General features: G+C 44.7%; 1 protein-coding gene across 4 annotated transcripts in view; it reads left to right on the top strand.

Annotated features, from left to right (window-relative positions):
• The first annotated feature begins 13,491 nt into the window (after positions 1-13,491).
• Positions 13,492-23,981, top strand: part of HPSE (heparanase) — a 60,228-nt gene continuing 49,738 nt past the window's right edge. For 2 of the 4 annotated variants that reach the window (XM_077275767.1, XM_077275766.1), the window contains exon 1: positions 13,492-14,097. In XM_077275767.1, the coding sequence (XP_077131882.1) occupies positions 13,907-14,097 (191 nt within the window). In that variant the 5' untranslated portion in view covers positions 13,492-13,906. The remainder of the gene's footprint in view (positions 14,098-23,981) is intronic. The other 2 variants (XM_077275769.1, XM_077275768.1) reach the window with 2 other exon arrangements.

Below are 23,981 nucleotides of genomic sequence, written 5' to 3'. Positions count from 1 at the left end.
CAGTGGCCCTTTAAATATAAAAAGTGAAACTCATATTACTTAGTCATTACAAACAGAGTGATCTATTTCAAGTGTTTATTTCTGTTAGTGTTGATTATTATGGCTTACAGCTAATGAAAACCCAAAAATCATTATCTCAATAAATTAGAATAATTAATAAAAAAAAACACCTGCAAAGGATTCCTAAGCGATTAAAAAGGTCCCTTAGTCTGTTTCAGTAGGCTCCACAATCATGGGGAAGACTGCTGAATTGACCTGTGTCCAGAAGGTAGTCATTGACACACTCCACAAGGAGGGTAAGCCACAAAAGGTCATTGCTAAAGAAGCTGGTTGTTCACAAAGTGCTGTATCCAAGCATATTATTGGAAAGTTGAGTGGAAGGCAAAAGTGTGGTAGAAAAACGTGCACAAGCAACCAGGATAACCACAGCCTTGAAAGGATTGTTAACAAAAGGCTATTCAAAAATTTGGTGGAGATTCACAATGAGTGGACTGCTGCTGGAGTCATTGCTTCAAGAGTCACCACACACAGAGGTATCCAGGACATGGGCTACAGGTGTCGCATTCCTTGTGTCAAGCCACTAATGACCGAAAGACAACACCAGAAGCATCTTATCCCTGGGCCAAGGAGAAAAAGAACTGGACTGTTGATCAGTGGTCCAATGTGATGATTTCAGACGAAAGTCCATTTTGAAATTCATTTGAAAATCAAGGTTTGATGCATTTTCGCGGCGGCTTTTCCACTCGCAAATAGGCCAAACACACTATGGAATCCTTATGCAAGCTAATTCAATGACAATCCTGAAGTGTTGTGCACATGATCAGTAAATTTCCTTTGAGTATTTGCAGTGTGTTTCTTTTCTGCAGCATGTAAATTCTTTGTGCGTTTCTGCAGCGTTTTTCACTCATTGACTTAACCCCTTCACCCCAAAGCCTGTTTTCACCTAAGTGACACAGCCAATTTTTACAATTCTGACCACTATCACTTTATGAGGTCATAACTCTGAAACGCTTCAACGGATCCTGGTGATTCTGAGATTGTTTTCTCGTGACATATTGTACTTTATGATAGTGGTAAAACTTCTTCGATATGACTTGCATTTATTTGTGAAAAAAACAGAAATTTGTCAAATTATGAAAATTTAGCAATTTTCAAATTTTTCGTTTTTATGCCCTTAAATTAGAGAGTTATATCACATAATATAGTTAATAAACAACATTTCCCACATGTCTGCTTTACATCAGCACAATTTTGGAAACATAATTTTTTTTTGTTAGGGAGTTATAAGGGTTAAAAGTTGACCAGCGATTTCTCATTTTTGCAACAAAATTTGCAAAACCATTTTTTTTACGGACCACCTCACACTTGAAGTGACTTTGAGGGGTCTATATGACAGAAAATGCCCAAAAGTGACACCATTCTAAAAACTGCACCCCTCAAGGTACTCAAAACCACATTCAAAAAGTTTATTAACCCTTCAGGTGCATCACAGGAATTTTTGGAATGTTTAAAAAAAAATTGAACATTTAACTTTTTTTTCACAAAATTTTTACTTCAGATCCAATTTGTTTTATTTTACCAAGGGTAACAGGAGAAATTGGACCAAAAAAGTTGTTGTACAATTTGTCTGGAGTACGCCGATACCCCACATGTTGGGGTAAACCATTGATTGGGCACATGGCAGAGCTCGGAAGGGAAGGAGCGCCATTTGACTTTTCAATGCAAAATTGGCTGGAATTGAGATCGGAACCCATGTCGTGTTTGGAGAGCCCCTGACGTGCCTAAACAGTGGAAACCCCCACAAGTGACACCATTTTGGAAAGTAGACCCTCTAAGGAACTAATCTAGATGTGTGGTGAGCACTTTGAACCTCCAAGTGCTTCACAGAAGTTTATAATGTAGAGCCGTAAAAAAAAATTAATATTAATTTTCACAAAAAATGATCTTTTTGCCCAAAATTTTTTATTTTCCCAAGGGTAGCAGGATAAATTGGACCCCAAAAGTTGTTGTGCAATTTGTCCTGAGTACGCTGATACTTCATATATGGGGATAAACCACTGTTTGGGCGCATGGCAGAGCTCGGAAGGGAAGGAGCGCCATTTGACTTTTCAATGCAAAATTGGCTGGAATTGAGATCGGAACCCATGTCGTGTTTGGAGAGCCCCTGACGTGCCTAAACAGTGGAAACCCCCACAAGTGACACCATTTTGGAAAGAAGACCCCCTAAGGAACTTATCTAGATGTGTGGTGAGCACTTTTAACCCCCAGTTGTTTCACTAAAGTTTAGAATGTAGCGCTGTGAAAATTAAAAAATAATTTTTTCTTTCCACAAAATGATGTTTTAGCCCGCAATTTTTTTTACCCCAAGGGTAACAGGAGAAATTGGACCACAAAAGTTATTGCCCAATTTGTCCTGAGTATGCTGATACCCCATACATTGGGGGGAACCACTGTTTGGGCGCACAGCAGAGCTCGGAAGGGAAGGAGCGCCGTTTGAAATGCAGACTTAGATGGATTGGTCTGCAGGCGTCATGTTGCATTTGCAGAGCCCCTGATGTACCTAAACAGTAGAAACCCCCCACAAGTGACCCCATATTGGAAACTAGACCCCCCACGGAACTTATCTAGATGTGTTGTGAGAACTTTGAACCAACAAGTGTTTCTCTACAGTTTATCACGCAGAGCCGTGAAAATAAAAAATATTTTTTTTTCCACGAAAATTATATTTTAGCCCCCACGTTTTTATTTTCCCAAGGGTAACAGGAGAAATTGGACAACAAAAGTTGTTGTCCAATTTGTCCTGAGTACGCTGATACCCCATATATGGGGGGGAACCACTGTTTGTGCGCACGGCAGAGCTCGGAGGGGAAGGAGCGCCGTTTGAAATGCAGACTTAGATGGATTGGTCTGCAGGTGTCATGTTGCATTTGCAGAGCCCCTGATGTACCTAAACAGTAGAAACCCCCCACAAGTGACCCCATATTGGAAACTAGACCCCCCACGGAACTTATCTAGATGTGTTGTGAGAACTTTGAACCCCCAAGTGCTTCACTACAGTTTATAACGCAGAGCCGCGAAAATAAAAAATATATTTTTTTCCACGAAAATTATATTTTAGCCCCCATGTTTTTATTTTCCCAAGATAAGGCTGGTTTCACACTTGCATTTTTATCTGCATGCGTTTTTAAAAAAAACGCATGTGTGAAAAAACGCATGTAAACGCGGTAAAACGCATGCGTTTTTTAGACGTATGCGTTTTTATAGAAAAACACAAGAAAACAAGAAAAAAACAAAAACCCTAACCCTACCCCTAACTCTACCCCTAACCCTACCCCTAACCCAAACCTGAAATACATGGCACTGAAATACGTGGCACTGAAATACGTTTATATACGTATATAAGTGCCACGATATTTCAGTGGCCACGTATATAAGTGCCACGTATATAAGTGCCACGTATTTAAGTGCCACGTAAATGCCACGATATTTCAGTGCCACGTATTTCACTGAAATATCGTGGCACTTAAATACGTGGCACTGAAAGACGTGGCACTGAAATATCGTGGCACTGAAATATCGTGGCACTGAAATACGTGGCACTGAAATACGTGGCACTGAAATACGTGGCACTGAAATATCGTGGCACTGAAAGACGTGGCACTGAAATACGTGGCACTGAAATATCGTGGCACTGAAATACGTGGCACTGAAATACGTGGCACTATGACTGTCAGAAAATGTTCATTAAACGGTTAGGGGGTGAGTTTAGGGGTAGGGTTATGGTTAGGGTTTGGATCCCTTTATCACATTGATGGTGGTGGGTGACTTTTCAGTGTGTGTTCTGTTTTTTTTCTATAAAAACGCATGCGTTTTTAACACAAACAAACGCATTGAGATCGGACGCCATGTTGCGTTTGGAGAGCCCCTGATGTGCCTAAACAGTGAAAACTCCCCAATTCTAACTGAAACCCTAACCCCAACCCTAACCCCAGCCCTAACCCTAGCCCTAACCCCAACTCTAACCCTAGCCCTAACCCTAGTCCTAACCCTAGCGCTACTTTCACACTAGCGTTTTTTTGCATACGTCGCAATGCGTCGTTTTGGCGAAAAAACGCATCCTGCAAAGTCATCTGCAGGATGCGTTTTTTTCCCCTTAGACTAACATTAGCGACGTATTGACACACGTCGCAAGCGTCGTGCGACTGTTGCGTCGTGTTGTGGCGGACCGCCGGCAGCAAAAAACGTTACATGTAACTTTTTTTGTGCTGACGGTCCACCATTTCCGACCGCGCATGCGCGGCTGGAACTCCGCCCCCACCTCCCCGCACCTCACAATGGGGCAGCGGATGCGTGGAAAAACAGCATCCGCTGCCCCCGTTGAGCGGCGCTTGCACAGTATGCGTCGGTATGTCGGGCCGACGCAGCGCGACGGCCCCGTACCGACGCTAGTGTGAAAGTAGCCTAACGGGAAAATGGAAATAAATATATTTTTTTACATTTTATTATTTTTCCCTAACTAAGGGGGTGATGAAGGGGGATTTGATTTACTTTTATAGCATTTTTTGGGCGGATTTTTATGGTTGGCAGCCATCACACACTAAAAGACGCTTTTTATTGCAAAAAATAGTTTTTGCATCACCACATTTTGAGAGCTATAATTTTTCCATATTTTGGTCCACACAGTCATGTGAGATCTTGTTTTTTGCGGGACGAGTTGCCGTTTTTATTGGTACCATTTTCGGGTACATGACATTTTTTGATCGCTTTTTATTCCGATTTTTGGGAGGCGGAATGAACAAAAACCACCAATTCCTGAAATTCTTTTAGGGGGGGCGTTTATACCGTCCCGCGTTTGGTAAAAAGGATAAAGCAGTTTTATTCTTCGGGTCAGTACGATTACAGCGATACCTCATTTATGTAATTTTTTTATGTTTTGGCGCTTTTACACAATAAAAACTATTTTATATAAAAAAATAATTGTTTTTGCATCGCTTTATTCTGAGGACTATAACTTTTTTATTTTTCTGCTGATGATGCTGTATGGCGGCTTTTTTTTGCGGGACAAGATGACGTTTTCAGCGGTACCATGGTTATTTATATCCGTCTTTTTGATCGCGTGTTATTCCACTTTTTGTTTGGCGGTATGAGAATAAAGCGTTGTTTTTTGCCTCGTTTTTTTTTTTTTTTTACGGTGTTCACTGAAGGGGTTAACTAGTGATATAGTTTTATAGGTGGGGTCGTTACGGACGCGGCGATACTAAATATGTGTACTTTTATTGTGTGATTTTTTTTTTATTTAGATAAAGAAATGTATTTATGGGAATATTTTTTTTTTTTTCCTTTATTTAGGAATTTTTTTTTTTTTTTTACACATGTGGAAAAATTTTTTTTTAACTTTTTTACTTTGTCCCAGGGGGGGGACATCACAGATCGGTGATCTGACAGTGTGCACAGCACTCTGTCAGATCATCGATCTGACAGGCACATTGCAGAGGCTTGCCGGCGCCTGCTATGAGGAATTCTCAGCAGACGCCGGCAAGCAGGGTCATCTCATGACCCGGAAGGAGTCCTGCGGCCATCTTGGATCCGGGGACTCCTTCTAGGTCACCAGAGCAGCGCGATCTCATCGCGTTGCTCCGGTGGGAGAGCGCAGGGAGCCCCCGTCCCTGCGCGATCCCCCTCTATGCCGCTGTCACTATTGACATCGGCATCAGAGGGGTTAAATGCCCGCGATCGGCGACAGCGCCGATCGTGGGCATTGCTGCGGGGTGTCAGCTGTCATATACAGCTGACACCCGCACCCGATCACCGCGGCGCTCAGCGCGAGACCACGGTGATCGGGGCGCCGTACTAGTACTGCGGCTGGCACTAATGCAGTGTCGGCAGCGCCGTACTAGTACGGCGCATGGCACGAAGGGGTTAAACTGAGTCAGTCAAATCCGCAGCAAAAATGCAGGTATAAAAATGCGGATTTGCTGAGTTTTTGTTTGCGTTTTTCCCTGTTTCCTATTGTGTTGACCACTCTGTCATCTGTGTGACAACGTGAGAAACACCGGCATGGAGGTTCTTATCGGCTGTAATGCTACTGCCAGTAAGACTGTCGGTCAGAGAGCTGTGGGGTCATGCTGTCAGATGTCAGTGTGACCCCACAGAGATGCTGTGACCCACAGTGGTGACCTGCGGTAAAAAGCTTACTACAGACGTGGGCTGATGAGACTATTGCTCCCATCGGGCTACGTCTGCTGTAACTGAAAACAGTGACAGCTGGTGCTGCTGATGGGAAACGTAGACTCATCAGCCGGCGCCTGTGCTCACATTTAAAAAAAAAAAAAAAAAGTAAAAAATCCATTATACTCACCTAACACCAAATTCCGGATGCCCTCGTCTCCTAGAAAAAAATGTTAAATAATAAACCAACATATACTCACCAGTCCGCCGTAGTCCACGTTATCTCGAGTGTCCCATGGCGATCTCACATGTAGAACAGTGATGTGACTTCCCTACCCGGCCGCTGGCGATACACTGACAGGAGGTAATCGCTCTGGCAGTTTATTACTGAGCTGCCATGAGAGAGTTCACCGGAGTTGATCAGCTGATCAGCTCCAGTGCTCTCACCGGCACTGATGCGTGAGAGCTTTCTCACGGCAGCTCAGTGATACACTGACAGGAGGTAATCCCTCCTGCAGTGTATCGCGGGCTGTCATTGAGAGCAGTCACATCAGTGACTGCTTCCAAAGTGATCAGGATCATCATTGGACATTATGGATTATCTTCTCTGCAGACAGATGAGGAATATTGTGGTATATTATTTTATTTTTGTTGCAGGAGATGTTGGCGTCAGTGGATTAGGCATTCGGTGAGTATGGTTTAATTAAGATTCATTAAAGGAGTCTGTCATTATTTCAAATTAAGGACTTTAGTCTGGGTGTCTGTGTTTTTATACAATATCACTATGAGGTTACTAATTGATAGGTGTCTTATAGATGCCTGTCCATTACTAACCTGTTGGCTTGATGTGACCTGACTATACAAAGGTGACATAAACCCCACAAATATGAACCCCATTTGCCACCGCTACAGGGCAAGTGGGAAGAGCGAGGCTAAGCGACAGATTTGGCGCATCTGGGGCGGCTGAGAGCTGATGTTTTTAGTCTGGGAGGGGGTCAATATCCATGGCTCCTTCCTAGGCTATTTTAATATCAGCCCGCAGCTGTTTGCCTAGCCTTTGCTGGTTTGATTTTATAGGGGGACCCTATGTCAGGTTTTTTTCTGGGGTCCCCCTGTACACTAGCCAATAATGGCTAAGCAAACAGCTGGGAAGTGAAATTAATAGCCTGAGAACCTTTAGGGCTATTGTCTACTTCCCAGAATATTAACATACAGTTAGGTCCATATATATTTGGACAGAGACAACATTTTTCTAGTTTTGGTTATAGACAATACCACAATGAATTTTAAACAAAACAATTCAGATGCAGTTGAAGTTCAGACTTTCAGCTTTCATTTGAGGGTATCCACATTAAAATTGGATGAAGGGTTTAGGAGCTTCCGCTCCTTAATATGTGCCACCCTGTTTTTAAAAGGACCAAAAGTAATTGGACAGATTCAATAATTTTAAATAAAATGTTCATTTTTAGTACTTGGTTGAAAACCCTTGGCTGGCAATGACTGCCTGAAGTCTTGAACTCATGGACATCACCAGACGCTGTGTTTCCTCCTTTTTGATGCTCTGTCAGGCCTTCACTGCGGTGGTTTTCAGTTGCTGTTTGTTTGTGGGCCTTTCTGTCTGAAGTTTAGTCTTTAACAAGTGAAATGCATGCTCAATTGGGTTGAGATCAGGTGACTGACTTGGCCATTCAAGAATATTCCACTTCTTTGATTTAATTAACTCCTGGGTTGCTTTGGCTTCATGTTTTGGGTCATTGTCTATCTGTAGTATGAAACGACGACCAATCAGTTTGGCTGCATTTGGCTGGATCTGAGCACACAGTATGGCTCTGAATACCTCAGAATTCATTTGGCTGCTTCTGTCCTGTGTCACATCATCAATAAACACTAGTGACCCAGTGCCACTGGCAGCCATGCATGCCCAAGCCATCACACTGCCTCCGCCGTGTTTTACAGATGATGTGGTATGCTTTGGATCATGAGCTGTACCACGCCTTCGCCATACATTTCTCTTTCCATCATTCTGGTAGAGGTTGATCATGGTTTCATCTGTCCAAAGAATGTTCTTCCAGAACTGTGCTGGCTTTTTTAGATGTTTTTTAGCAAAGTCCAGTCTAGCCTTTTTATTCTTGATGCTTATGAGTGGCTTGCACCGTGCAGTGATCCCTCTGTATTTACTTTCATGCAGTCTTCTCTTTATGGTAGATTTGGATATTGATACGCCGACCTCCTGGAGAGTGTTGTTCACTTGGTTGGCTGTTGTGAAGGGGTTTCTCTTCACCATGGAGATTATTCTTCTATCCTCCACCACTGTTGTCTTCCGTGGACGCCCAGGTCTTTTTGCATTGATGAGTTCACCAGTGCTGTCTTTCTTTCTCAGGATGTACCAAACTGTAGATTTTGCCACTCCTAATATTGTAGCAATTTCTCGGCTTGTTTTTTTCTGTTTTCGCAGCTTAAGGATGGCTTGTTTCACTTGCATGGAGAGCTCCTTTGACCGCATGTTTACTTCACAGCAAAACCTTCCAAATGCAAGCACCACATCTCAAATCAACTCCAGGCCTTTTATCTGCTTAATTGAGAATGACATAACGAAGGGATTGCCCACACCTGTCCATGAAATAGCCTTGGAGTCAATTGTCCAATTACTTTTGGTCCCTTTAAAAACAGGGTCGCACATGTTAAGGAGCTGAAACTCCTAAACCCTTCATCCAATTTTATTGTGGATACCCTCAAATGAAAGCTGAAAGTCTGAACTTCAACTGCATCTGAATTGTTTTGTTTAAAATTCATTGTGGTAATGTCTATAACCAAAATTAGAAAAATGTTGTCTGTCCAAATATATATGGACCTAACTGTAAGCCCTCGGCCATCGGCTTTCCCTCTGCTGGTTATTAAAACTATGCTGGAGCCCACCCAAATCTTTTTTTTTCAATTTTTTTTTTAATCTTTAACCTCTTCATGAGCTTGGGATTTTCTGTTTTTCCGTGTTCGTTTTTCGCTCCCCTCCTTTCCAAAGCCATAACTTTTTTATTTTTCCGTCAATATGGCCATGTGAGGGCTTACTTTTTGCGGGACAAGTTGTACTTTTGAACGACATCATTGGTTTTACCATGTCGTGTACTAGAAAATGGGAAAAAAATTCCAAGTGCGGTGAAATTGCAAAAAAAGTACAATCCCATGCGTCTTTTTTGTTTGGCTTTTTTGCTAGGTTCACTAAATGATAAAACTGACCTGCCATTATGATTCTCCAGGTCAGTACGAGTTCATAGATAAAAAATAACCTAGGCTTGAGAGAGGCTCATTTGTAGCCGAAACGTCGCCCAGACATGTGGGTTGATTAAAATCCTGCACATTATCTCACTGAAACAATGGAGTGCTGCCTTTTCTTTTGAATTTTAAAAAATAACCTAGACATTTTTGGTGTCTAAGTGGTGAAAAGAAATTCCAAACTTTGCTAAAAAAAACCAATTGTGCCATTTTCCGATAACGGTAGCGTCTCCATTTTTCGTGATCTGGGGTCGGGGGAGGGCTTATTTTTTGCGCGCCAAGTTGACATTTTTAGTTCTACCATTGTGGTGCAGATACGTTCTTTTGATCGCCCATTATTGCATTTTAATGCAATTTCGCGGAGAGCAAAAAACGTAATTTTGGCTTTTAAAATTTTTTTATCGCTACGCCGTTTAGCGATCAGGTTATTCCTTTTTTTCATTGATAGATCGGGCGATTCTGAATGCGGCGATGCCAAATATGTGTATATTTTATTTTATTTTTGTTTTATTTTGAATGGAGCGAAAAGGGAGTGATTTACACTTTTATATTTTTATTTATTTCATATTTTTTTTAAACTTTTTTTTTTTTTTTTTACTTTTGCCATGCTTCAATAGCCTCCATGGGAGGCTAGAAGCTGGCATAGCCTGATCGGCTCTGCTACATCGCAGCGATCATCTGATCGCTCCTATGTAGCTAAACAGGCTTGCTATGAACGCTGATCACAGGGTGGCTCTCACAGCAAATCGGCATCAGCAACCATCGATGTCTCAAGGAGACCTCTGGTTACTATGCTGACGCATCACTGACCCCCGATCATGTGACTGGGGTCGGCGATGAGCGCATTTCCGTCCACGCGGCTGGAAGCGGTAGTTAAATGCCGCTGGTAGCGTTTTATTTGTCAAAGGCAAATAATGTTAGAAGGAGGAGGAGTTTGTGGGCGGAGAATGTGTGAGTGGAGGATATGTGCATGTCTTTCTGTGAGAAAAGATTCAGAAACATTCCCACACTAGAGTTCATATTAGCAAGGGGCGCAGCACCGCAAGTCTAGGTAGCTACGTTCCACTGCTTCCCATTAATTTCCCAGTTTTTACAGGCAGGGGCGGCTCCATTAGCAGGCTCCTGCTTGTAAAATTATTTAACCCCTTCTGATGGATTTACTTCGTGGGACTTGACTGTTACGCCGGAGAGGTATGGGATATTGTTGTTTTTTTATTTTAACTTTGTTTCAGGTGACAAGGGTCTTCAATTGGATTGAGCGTTTAATAAACTATTACAACACCATGTGTCTTTATTTCATTAAAATATTTTTTTTTCTAATGTGTGTGTGTGTTTTATTAACCATTTACTACTATTGGATTAATAATGGATAGGTGTCTTATTGATGCCTCTCCATTATTAACCTGGCTTAATGTCACCTTACAATAGCAAGGTGACATTAACCCTTTATTACCCCATATCCCACAGCTGCTCAGGAGTGGGAAGAGAGTGGCCATGTGCCAGAATAGGCGAATCTTATAGATGTGCCTCTTCTGGGGTGGCTGGAGGCAGATGTTTTTAGCCGGGGAGCCAATAACCATGGTCCCAATCTAGGCTATTAATATCTGCCCTCAGTCTCTGGCTTTACCACTCTGGTGGAGAAAATTGCGCGGGAGCCCACGACAGTGTTTTTCCGCGATTTAAAACCCTTTATTTTAACAGCTAGAGTCCCCAAATTTTGCACACATACACTTCTAACATTAGTAGTGAGGAATATGTAAAAAATAAGGGATATGAAATGGTTTACTGTATGTAAACCATGTCTCATATCCTGTCGGGTTTGGGAAGGAGATAGCAAAAGCCGGCAATTGAATTACCGGCTTTTCTGCAATCTAGCGCTGTATGAAATAAATATATGTACAAATGTTTCTTACTGATATATATATATATAACAGATTATTAAATACATTTCACATAATTTGCACACACATTATACTAATTGTATTGATCACACACATCTATATATCTAACTATTCTGCATGGATTTACTGTATATAAACCATGTATGTAAACCATGTCTCCTATCCTGTCGGCTCCTGCATTGATTTTTACAGAAGCCGACAAATGAATTAACAGCTAATCTATCTATTTGCAAGATATACATATACATACACACACACACACACACCTATCTAGTCTATTAAAATCTATTCTATACTGTACTCAGCAGATCATTTTCTGGCTTTTAATCTATCTAATATTTATATAAATGTATGGCTCCTTCCCAGGTTATTGTTATCAGCCTGCAGCTGTCTGCCTAGCCTTTGCTGGTTCGATTTTATCGGGGGACTCTGTCAATTTTTTTCTGGGGTTCCCCTATAAACTAGCTAGTAAAGGTTAGCAAACAGCTGTGAGCTGATATTAATAGCCTGGGAATCTTTGGCTATGGCTCCTTCCCAGAATATTAACATCTGCCCTCAGCTTTCCCTCTGCTGGTTATTAAAATTATGCTGGAGCCCACGCAATTTTTGTTCTTTGAAAAATAAACAGTTGCTTTTTTGTTACAGCATATGCAGGTTAATTATTATCCTGTTATCCTACATAGGCTGGGGTGTGTGTGTCTTTTATGTAAAATTAATGAGGGTATATGGCTGAAGAGGTTGAACAAGGAAATGACATCATAATTCTTTTTTTTTTTTTAAATATATCTTTATTTAGCTCTATGGATTTACAAGTCCGTGTGAAAATCCAAATAAAAAATGCATAAAATCTGCATAAAAAAACATGCAGAATTTCCACTGTGTTTTCTGCCAAGAGATACAGATACCGTGCAGAAATTTCCCCAAGCAAATCCGTAATGTGCGCACATAGCCTTAAGAGTTAGTAACGAGGGTGTCGGGCTGACACCTTTTTCATCAATGACAGCTGCTGACACCAAGCCCTAATCCCATTACCCTGATGCCACGGCATCAACATGAAAAAAGGTCGCGTTGATCTAAGAAATTACATCACAAAGCTTTTTTTTTAAATATATTTAGCTCCAAAAAACATTAATTGCTGTACAAAAACGTGCTGTTTTTGCCGCAGTGGATTTCCTGCCAAGAGATGCAGAAACCTTGTAGAAATTTCTGCAAGCAAATACTCAACGTGCGCACGTAGCCTTAGGGAACTCCAGCCCAGGATGCTCACTACATTTCATGTTCTATTCCGTCCTAAAGCAGCTGAGTAGCCGTAGCAGAACCGAAAACCCTCCCCACAGTCCCGACCCAGTGCACTTACAGCTTTTTGCACACAAAACCTCTAATGATGATATCTAAGGCTACTTTCACACTAGCGTCGTGCACTGCACCGTCGTTTTGTAGAAAAAACGCATCCTGCAAAATTGCTTGCAGGATGCTTTTTTCCTCCATAGGCTTGCATTAGTGATGGATTGGCACACGTCGCAACCGTCGTGCGACAGTTGCGTCGGACCGTCGGCATAAAAAAGTTACATGTAACGTTTTTTGGTGCGTCGTGTCCGCCATTTCCGACCGCGCATGCGCGGACGAAACTCCACCCCCGCCTCCCCGCACCTCACAATGGGGCAGCGGATGCGTTGTAAAACTGCATCCGCTGCCACCGTTGTGTTTTCTACTCACAGTTTGCGTCGGTACTTCGCCACGTCGCATTGCGACGTGCGTCGTACGACGCTAGTGTGAAAGTAGCCTAATGCACTAATGCAGATTTCTACACTGAAGGTATCTATTAATCAGTAGAACAGCGCCATTATGCCCATACCTTTAGTCTAACATGCCTGATCCTGCTGACAGGTTCTCTTTTAGCAATTATGCTTTTGGACTATTTAGGTAGCAGACCTCGCAGTAGTTTTCTATTAGAAGTTTGAAAATATCTGTACGCTTAAATGGACTATCTGAGATAAGGAAAAAAAAATCTATTTTTTTCCACGAACTGTTCTCCCCCCGTCCTAGAGATGTGAGGGATTTTACAGATTTTTTCAATGCTATGAATCCAGTCCTGCTATTCCCTTTCACCAATCGGACATAATAAAGGAACTTGCAGGCCACCATGTCCTCTGAAGATGTTGGCAGATACTGTATAACCGGTTCATAGCGGCTCCATGCAATGAATGCTGTCAGGGTGGGGCAGGCTGACTTTTGGTGAACCTCCTCCCTATACCTGCCTGCACAGAAAGCAGGTAGTAGCCTTCTCTCTGGATGTCTATGTGTTACCTACTAAGAATCTGTGACTTCTGCTTTCATGAACTTGTTTGTGCCCAGAAGGAGGAAGTTGGAAAAGTCCTATGATTTGACAGAGTGCAAATATTTGCAATCCAAGCAGAAAGCAAACTCATTGTGGTTGTATATACCCAGCATCCTCTGTGGGTTACATGTTCCAGAGAGGAAAACTGAGTTTCCTGCTTCCAGCCTGTCCAGCATTTCAGTGTAACATAATTCAAGTTATTTCCAGCGCTCCACATCGGTCCTGACTAATGAATAGTTCAGTCTGCATTGTCTTTTTTGCTGGTGCTATTTTGCTCGCCAGCAGCAATGCTCTGGAGGCACCTGGGGAACTACAGCTACAGCTGAACAGTAGCAGCAGACCCCCTCTAAATCCAAGATTCCTCTCTGTAACCGTAGATGCCAGCCTCGCTTCAGAACCCAAGTACATTGCTTTCCTTGGGTAAGTAGCACGTTGCATATACTGTACCACTAAATACTCTAACCTTGAATCATACCCATTATAAGATTTCTACGGGGTTGGTTTTATACAAAGTGTGTCCCTGGCAAATAATTGGAGCCCCAAATCCAGAAATACTGCACCTACAAAAATGATGGCATGCAGATCACTGTAGCACTGACCTCTGGCACTTTTAGTCCTCATCTAAATGTTATTGTTTCATGGCTAAAGCACATGCCAACTAGTGTATGGCATTGTGCATAGGTCCATATTTTTTCTGGACTGTGTGATCAAACTTGCCAACATAAGCCTGGGAGTCTGGGCAGAACTGATGGCACCCTAGTGCTGTCTGTTTTTAAGGCCATGTTCACACGCTCAGTATTTGGTCAGTATTTTACACTTGTGTCTATTACCCATTTCTTGAACCTCTTGTATAATTGCCCTATTTATTTATACCCTAAGTATTAGTGCCTGTGGAGATAACCCTAATTTTTTCTCGCACCCATAGGCTTGCGTTGGCGAGTGTCGGGTGATATACACGTACAATCGCATCATGCTGCGATTTTACACGCATGTCGAACACTCCTGAGAAAAAAAACGGCGATGTGAGCTGCCCCATAGATTAACACTGGGCCGAGTGCTATGTGATGTTTTCTCGCATAGCACTCGTCCGTATTCTACGCTAGTGTGACCCCGGCCTTAAGGTACGATTTATTATTTCTGATATACCATAAGGGTTTGGAATATAGCAAGCCCTATGCTTAATGTGTAATAGACATGAAAATTGATCCACATGGATTAATAACGAGACAGTGAGGCACATTCATGTCCTGTTACATAATTTAATTTAGTGTCTCCTTTTGTGGGACCAGAGTCCAACCACTAAAATTTTTGGGGACACTGTTGCGATTCTTTGATTTATTGATTTTCTCTGAGACCAAACTCTGATCGGGATCTTGGTGGTGCTTATAACATAACCAATCATGGATGAAGATCCAATCTACACCCCTAGTGGGTGTATGGCTATTAAATTGATAATTATTTAAGTATACTAATAAAAGCAAAATTTTAATTCACTTTTGCTTACCCTTTCCCCTATCTCCAGTGGTGTCCACCTATGTGAATTGTCTCATTATGAGATCTGACTCCTTGCTGTTTGATCCCAGTGCCCACAGACAGTAGTAGTGCGGACATTAGGCCCCACACACCTTCAGTTGTGCCCCTTAGAAAGTAACATTGATTCCTTCATGCCCTTTGGCCATAATAGTGCAGTTTTGACAGTAATAATGCATTCAGCACAAAGAACGTAATAATAACCTCCTTTGTGCTCTCCAGAAAGTAAAAATTTTACAATGTAAAAATTAGCGATGTTCAGCAGGTCGTACTGCTCGGGTGCTCGACTCGAGTAACTAGCACAATGGAAGTCAATGGGAAACTAGAGCATTTTTCTGGCGGACCCTCCCATAATATGAGGGGGAGGGTGTCAGGAAAATCGCAGAAATGGCATGGGGAACAGCATGTGGAAGACCCTTGGAAGCATCTCTGACTCCCAGGCCGCTGCGGAGAACAATGTTGTCGGAGTGTTACTCCACTTTTTCGGACTGACACTGACAATAAAACATAACAAACCGAAGATAAAATGGATTTTTAAGGAAAAAAGGTAAGGAAACTTTCTTCCCAGTATAATGACTTATAATCATACTGTATATATATATATATATCAAATATATAAAATTATTATTTATATAATATATACAGTATATATATTTTAAATTATTTTATATATTTACATACGGTATATAAAACTATCAAATATGAAATATAAAATTATCAAATATATATAAAATTTTATAAGTTACAACAATGAAAGACACAAACACATATTAAAAAGTGGGAAACCACAAAATGGCACCACAATTCCAAATTAGTGTGTAACAGAATTATGTATGAAGTAATCCATAGTATCAAACAATTCCACATGTATGTAACTTGTCCTTCATCTGCTGGTATCATAATTGTAAACCATGTCATCATATAAAAAACTACCATCAAATAGGACAAGATAATGAGCAGAAGGTGCAGTCAAAACCGAGGGGCACTCTCAGACACGTTACCTGGGATGGGTGGTTACATGTTCCCATTTATACTGAACCTGTGACTCTGTCCATGTAGAGAATATAGGCTGGCACATTAATTTCTAGTTTTGTGTATTTGTGCTGTGACTGTAGACACATTTGCTCAATATAATCGTACATAAAGTAAATAAAAAAAAAAAAAAAGAGAAATAAAGAAAACTTGAACGTGCTCGGATTATGTGCGGCTGCCAGATCTGTTTTAGGCAATCACCGCAGGTGATGCAGCTAAAATTCGCAAAACAGACAAAAAAGAAAGGGTATGTTTCCACGGTCAGGTTTGCTTCAGGCTTTGGTCAGGATTTTATGCAGGTAAAATCCTGACCAAAACTGCACCTGAGGTCAGTGGCAGGTCACCTGCGGTGTTCCTGCGTGTTTTGCTCATAGTAGCAACATGCTGCGTTTAGAAAAAATGCACCACGCATGCGTTTTCGCGGCAAAAACGCATGCGTTTTTTAACGCATAGTGGAGTCTGGAATTCATGAAATCCCCTCCACTATGCTGTAACATCTGGATGCTGCGGAAAAACGCAGCGTCAAAAACGCAGCGTTTCCTGAACGTGGAAACATACCCAAAAAGTAACAGGGATCACCAATCGAATAATATCAAAAAAGATACTTTATTGAAAAGACGACACAACAACACTGCAAAAATTAATTAAAAACATTTAAAATTTGCATAGTGCCCCTGTCAACCCCAAATAAACAATATACTCCTTGTTAAGTGAATGATACTGGTTCAAATTTATACATAAGCAGCAAAAATAAATAATGAAAAGACCTGCGATCCCAAAAATGCAGCTTAAGGCTATGTGCACACGTCAGGACTTCTTGCAGAAAATTCCTGAAGAAAACCGGACATTTTCTGCAAGAAATCAAAATTAATGAACATGCTGCGTTTTTTTACCGCAATGCGTTTTTTTCGCTGAAAAAAACGCATCATGTGCACAAAAATTGCATTGATGGGATGCATATGTATGCATTTTTTATGCGTTTTTATAGCGAAAGAATTCAACGTGTGCACACAACCTTAACGTTTAAACCAACGCTGCTCAAGGATAAAGAAGAATGGATAGATAAGAGAGATAAAGAGAGCCACAATTCACTATGAGGTGTCACACTAGCGAGTTTTACGGACGTATGAGAGGTGCTGAAAATACGGATTGCATACAGTACAATGATTCTCTATGGCCCAGCTCCTATCTGCCGTATTTTACTGATCCGTATTATACGGTCTTGTACGGCCGTAGAAAATCGCAGCATGCTGCGTTTGTCCCCGTATTGCGCAAAAAAATCGCCAATGAAAGTCTATGGGGGCGAGAAAAATACGGATTACACACGGACCAGCAGTGTTACTTGCGAGAAATACGCAGCTGTGTTCTATAGAAAAGCCGGTAATTCAATTGCCGGCTTTTCCTATCTCCTTCACAAACCCGACATGATATAAGACATGGTTTACATACAGTCAGGCTATGTACACACGTCAGGATTTCTAGCAGAAATTTTCCTGACAAAAACCGGACTTTTCTGCCAGAAATCCGAACTTTTCCCAGGCTCGAGTTCATATGAGGACATCCAGCAGAGGGCACATCACCACGACTCAAGGTAACTATAGGACATTCCCCTGCATTCCATTCATTCACAAAATTTTACAGACAGGAGCACAGCTGCATTAGCAGAGCTCCTGGGTGTAAAATGATTTAACCCCTTCAGATGGATTTACATCGTGGGACGTGACTGAACGACGGAAGATATGGGATATTGTTGATTTGTTATTTTTCCTTTTTTACAGAACGAGGGTCTTCAGGTGGATTAAGAGTATAATAAAATATTACAACACCCTGTGTCTTTATTTCATTAAAATACTTTTTAATAATGTGTGTGTGTTTTATTAACCATTTCGTACTATTGGATTAATAATGGATAGGTGTCATAATTGATGCCTCTCCATTATTAATCTGGCTTAATGTCACCTTACAATAGCAAGGTGACATTAACCCTTCATTACCCCATATCCCACAAATACAAGGGAGTGGGAAGAGAGAGGCTAAGTGCCAGAATAGGCGCATCTTCCAGATGTGCCTTTTCTGGGGTGGCTGGGGGCAGATGTTTTTAGCCAGGGGGGGGGGGGGGCAATAACCATGGACCCTCTCTAGGCTATTAATATCTGCCCTCAGTCACTGGTTTTACCACTCTGGCGGAGAAAATTGCGCGGGTGTAGGGACCGCAGGTAAAGAAGGATGCAGGGACAAATAGGAGCCAGAAAGCAAATAGCGTTTTTAACTTCCAACCAAAAAGATGACAAACGTTTTCCACGCAGGGAACTTATATACAAGAACACAATATCGCAGTAAATCCTAATTACTATATGGCCGCCCTGAACTATACCTGTAGAACGCGGCAGCGCCTCACTAGTGACTCCCTACTAAGATAAAGTCAACAACAATCACTTATCGGTGCTGGTTCAGCGATGTAGTCCTGACGGTGAGGCTCCGACAACGCCGTAGTCCTGATGGCGGAGGAAGGAGGTGTCTTCTGGCGACGGGCCCAGGCGTAGAGTCGAGTCCAGAATGTCTTTCGCAGTGCTGCGTTCCCTCCTGCAGGCGGACGTTGATCCGAGGTAACAGCCTCCCAGTCCAGAGAAGAGTCTTTTTGAGGAGGATTAGGAGAATAATTAGTATCAGTCACAGCTGGGACGAAACCATGCGAGTCTGTAGCACTCTCTGGCAAGGTGCTCTCAGGGAGCGCGGTAATACTGTCCCTGAGCTGGTCAGCACTACCCCCCTGCTTTGAGGGTCGCTGCCGACGGATGCGCCGCTTTCTGGGGGCTCTGTTAATTGTCCGCAGCGTCTGCTGCACGCTTTCCCCCTGCTTCCAGCAAGCCTCACTGTGGCCTGCCCACACACGACAACTGCGCTGCAGTTCCCTCTCCTCAGAGTTCTCCCGCGCTTCTCTGCCCCTGCTTTGGCGCGCTTTTCCTTTTATCCTCCTCTCTCCCTGCGTCACTCTGCCTCCTGTCACATGAGCCTTGCTTCCCATGCGCCCCTCAAATCCGTCCCCCGGAACCCCAACTCCCGGCAACAATGGTTCCACCCGCCTGCACAGCTCACCAGGTCCCTGTCCCCTACATTCCCCCACCCTGTATGCTCGCCAGTCCCTGGGCGAGGCCTTCGCACTGACAGGTCGCCCACTTGACGGGTTGTTCCACACTTGGATCTGTCTAGTGTGTAAGTCAGGACTGTAGCGAGTTGGGGGTCTACCGGCAGTAGAACGTTCAGAACGTCGTGGCTCGGGTCCTTGTATAGGGGGTGTTGGGGAAATGTCGTCAGCGGAAGAGTGGCCGGTCAGGGGTAGTGTAGTAGTCGAGATAGGGGGAGTATTTTGACGCCGTTCTTCTTCTTCATCATCTTCTTCATCCCACCAATGGTTGTTGGGGGATTCAGTCGTAGGTGGCTCTTCCCTGATTGCGGATTCCGGGGTGTCCGAGTCAACAGAGCGACACAACCGGAGCATGTTGCGATGAAGAATGCGAGTACCTGTACTTCCGAGGGCCTCAGACTGCACTTCATATACAGGTCCATGCGGGTCTATACGGCGAAGCACCCGATAGGGTGTTTTTTCCCAACGATGGTCTAACTTGTTTTGCGGTCTTTGCTCTCGAACGAGTACTCGATCACCTGGCCGTAACTCTGGGGGTTTTGCTGTAGGGGTGCTCCGATGCTCCACTTCCCGAATTCGAGTGTGTACCAGTCGGTGTAAGGTCTGCAGCCGATGCCGATGATCACGCACCCACGAAGCCATTCCTGTTCGGGGGCCTTCTTCCTCCAAAGACAGTTCCAGATCTGTCATGCCTTTTCCTGGGCGCCCAAAGACCACTTCATACGGGGTGCGTCCTGTGACTTGATGAACTCTATTGTTGTAGACCCACACTAGGTCAGACACGTACTCCGGCCAGCGGGCCTTCTGATCTTGTTCTAGCGCACGCAGCATTTGAAGCAAAGTCCGGTTAAACCGCTCACAAGCCCCATTTCCCTGGGGATGATACGGTGTGGTGCGTGACTTATCAATGCCGTAGAGGCGATGCAGCTCTTCCATGACTTTGCCCAAGAAACAAGCGCCTTGATCCGAATGTATTCGCCTCGGACAGCCGTAAACTTGAATAAAGTTCTTACAGATAGCGCTCGCTGCCGACTCAGCTGTCTGATCACGGGTAGGGATGACTACCGCGAATTTTGAAAAATGATCTACCATAACGAGGCAGTGTTCGTAGCCTTGATGCGGTGCTCCAATGGTAATGTAGTCTATCATTAATACTTCAAAAGGGGCAGACGTCGTGATGCTCTGCACAGGCGCCCTTTCCTCCGGTGACTTGGTTAGCTCACATTGTCGACATTGTCTACAGGCAGTTTGTACTTCCGCAAGCAGCCGAGGATGATAGAACCGAGTTTGCAGCCACTTAAACGTCCTCTTCACTCCGAAGTGTGCCCCGGACTCATGAGCTTCTTTAGCAACTGCGGCCACCACAGGCCCTGGTAAGACCATCTGCTCGGTCGGCTCGGAATCTGCCTGAGCCCTGGTTAAGTGGCATAAGAGCCCGTCCTGAAGAGTTAGGCACTCCCACTGCCGCAGAAGAAGGTTCAGGTCTGACAGGAGAGTTTGTCCAGGGGTTCTCACGGGCAATAGACCATTCGTTATCCACTGTCGCAATGGAGCTAGTTCCGGGTCTTCCTGTTGTAGCCGTATCCATTCGAACCAACAGTCCTGCAGCCGTTCCGTTCCCGGTCTGTTCCCGGCTCACAGCCGTCCGAGCAGCGCCCCCGATGGCGTAGGGGATTTCTTCTCCCTCCAGCTCCTCATCTCGGTTAGTTCTTGGGGGATTCTTCCGCAGACGAGATAATGCGTCAGCATGAACATTCTCCGCTCCTCGCTTGTAAAGGATACGGTATCTGTACTTGGCCATCCGGGCTACCCAGCGCTGTTCTAAGGCACCCAATTTCGCATTTTCCAGATGTGCCAATGGGTTGTTATCCGTGCGTATCAGCACCTCGGAACCGGCCAGGTACTCAGCGAACCGCTCCGTCATAGCCCACACCACGGCCAGCAGCTCCACCTTGAAAGAACTGTAATTGTCTGGGTTCAACTCAGAGTCATGAAGAGACCGACTCGCATAGGCGATCACTCTCTCCCGCCCATCCTGAACCTGACAACACAGCCCCCAATCCCTGAGAGCTGCCGTCGGTGTGTAGGATGAACGGTTGCGAAAAGTCCACATAAGCCAACACCGGCGGCTCCATGAGAGCTGTCTTCAAGTCCCGGAACGCTGCTTCTTGTGGCTCCTGCCATTGTATCTTCTTTCCCCGTTCCTTGGGGGAGCTTCCTTTCAGCAGGACTTGTAGATTGTGAGAACGGCGAGCAAAATTCTTCACGAAGCGCCGGTAGTACCCAGCGAGGCCCAAGAACGCCCGTACATCCTTGGCGGTCTCCGGTGTGGGCCACTCCTGGATTGCGGCAATCTTCTCCTGTGATGGCCGGACTCCTTCGGCGGACACCACATGCCCCAGGTACTCGATCTGTTCCCGGAACAAGTGACACTTCTGGGGCTTCACCTTAAGCCCGTATTTCAGCAACCGGTCTAGTACCTGCTCCAGTCGGCACAGATGTTCCTCGAATGTTGGAGCATAGATGATGATGTCATCCAGATAAATGAGAGTGGCCTCGAAGTTCAAATCCCCCAGACACCGCTCCATTAATCGTTGGAAGGTGCCTGGAGCGTTGGCCAGCCCAAACGGCATTCGATTGAACTCAAATAGTCCCATGGGAAGGATGAACGCTGTCTTAGGACGATCCGCTTCTGTCATCGGGACCTGCCAGTATCCGCTGGCTAGGTCTAAGGTGGAAAAATATTTGGCCCGACCCAGCACGGAGAGAGACTCCTCAATACGGGGAAGTGGATAAGAGTCTCGGACGGTGCATGCATTTAGCTTACGATAGTCCACACAGAACCGGAGCGTGCCGTCCTTTTTCCGCACCAGCACGATCGGGGCAGCCCACGGGCTCTGACTCTCGCGGATCACTCCTTTTTGCAGCATCTGGCCTAACAACGTCTTTACTTCCTGGTACATCTGCGGGGGAATCTGTCTGTACCGCTCCCTGATGGGCACTGTATCCCCGGTAGGAATTCCATGCTCGATGGCCGTGGTACAGCCAAAATCATCTTCATGTTGCGCAAACACTTCAGCATAGTGTCCAAGAAGCCGCTGCACTCGCGAGACTTGTGATGGATCCAGACCCGGTAATTCTGCTCGCATATGTTCCAGAATAGTTTGGCCTTTTCGGGACGCTATCAGCTCAGGATCCTGCGTAGACCGGACACTGACCATCCAGGGATCAGGGGAATCCACCTTTAACTGTAAAGTATCTGGAGGAGGCATCACTTCTAACGGTCGTAACACTTTGTCCATCTCACTTCGGACCCGTAGCACGACATCGTGTTCGTCCACATTCACACATCGCACTGGTACGGCCCCATTTTTAACAGTAGCCAGAGATCGGGCCACCAGCAGTCCTGTGGGCATAGGGGACGTAAAGGTGGGCTCAACCTGCACTTGTACTCCTTCCAGAGGGATGCAAGCTCGGATGGGCAGGGATATAACAGTCTGTCCTGGGGGAAACGTCACTTCTGCTGTCGGGGAGGTGATTACTTTCCCTAGTATGTCTCCCTCCTGAAAGGTCTCTTGCACACGGACTTCCCTCACTAACTGTCTGAACACGGAGCCTTGAGGTGTACTGGTCCCCCACTGATTGAGTGTCTCTTGTGTGGTCTCCCCTAACAGCAAACTGCCAAAGTCCTTCAATACATTCATCCCCAAAGTCACGATATGTTGTGGGCTGGGATCCCCCCGCGTCAACACAACCCCCCGGCGGCCCAGGTCTTTCCCACATAAAGATATTTGCATCCAGGTGATCCCTTCCACTGGGATGGGCAGCTGATTGGCGGCCTGCAACCGGATTACGGGGCCCCATTGGGGTCTGACTGACACAGGGAAGTGTTTTCTAAAATAGGCCTCGGGCATAGTCGTGACTTGAGATCCGGTGTCCACCAGACAACGTACAGCCCGCCCTTCAAACTCTGCCCAAACCAGAGGGCAGCTGGCAACCAAATTTTCGGGACTTTCACCACCCATCCGCGGGGATTCTGACTCCGAGCGTCGTCCCCTTAGCTCGGAGTCCTCTAGTTTAACGCCCGCCGTGACGAGGCCCTCCCTCTCCGGGGGCACTCCCGTGCGAAATGTCCGGCCTCTCCGCAACCATAGCAAACACCGGGGACCGGATAATATCCTGGTCGAGCGCCACGAGCTGGACTCCCAGACCCTTGACCCCGGGATGACTCCCTTGGACTCCGCGCATTTTTCTTTACTTCATTCAGCTCGTCTCTGATTTGTTTGAGCTCCTGCCGCATCTCCTGAACCCACAACGGCTCACTCCCTCCTGCGGCAGCGGTCTGTATAACCCGAGTCTCTCCAGTCGGGACCGTCACCCCCCTCTCTTGCTCCCGGGTGCGGGCCTCATTGCCTATGTCGGAGAAAGTCAGACGCGGGTCGACCCGCACTCGCTCACGTAGAGCCTGTTTGGTCAGCTCATCTCGCAGTCCCGTCACCAGCTGGTCGCGCAAGGTCACGTCAACATGTCCCATCCCCATACCATCTTTCCGCACGATTGCAATGTGTAGCTCTTGCAGAGCATTCATGTACTGAGT

This window comes from Ranitomeya variabilis, chromosome 1 (genome assembly GCF_051348905.1).
Source record: "Ranitomeya variabilis isolate aRanVar5 chromosome 1, aRanVar5.hap1, whole genome shotgun sequence".
Classification (NCBI taxonomy): Eukaryota; Metazoa; Chordata; class Amphibia; order Anura; family Dendrobatidae; genus Ranitomeya; species Ranitomeya variabilis.
The sequence above is the reverse complement of the archived record's forward strand: the minus strand, read 5'-3'. Positions and strand labels throughout refer to the sequence as shown.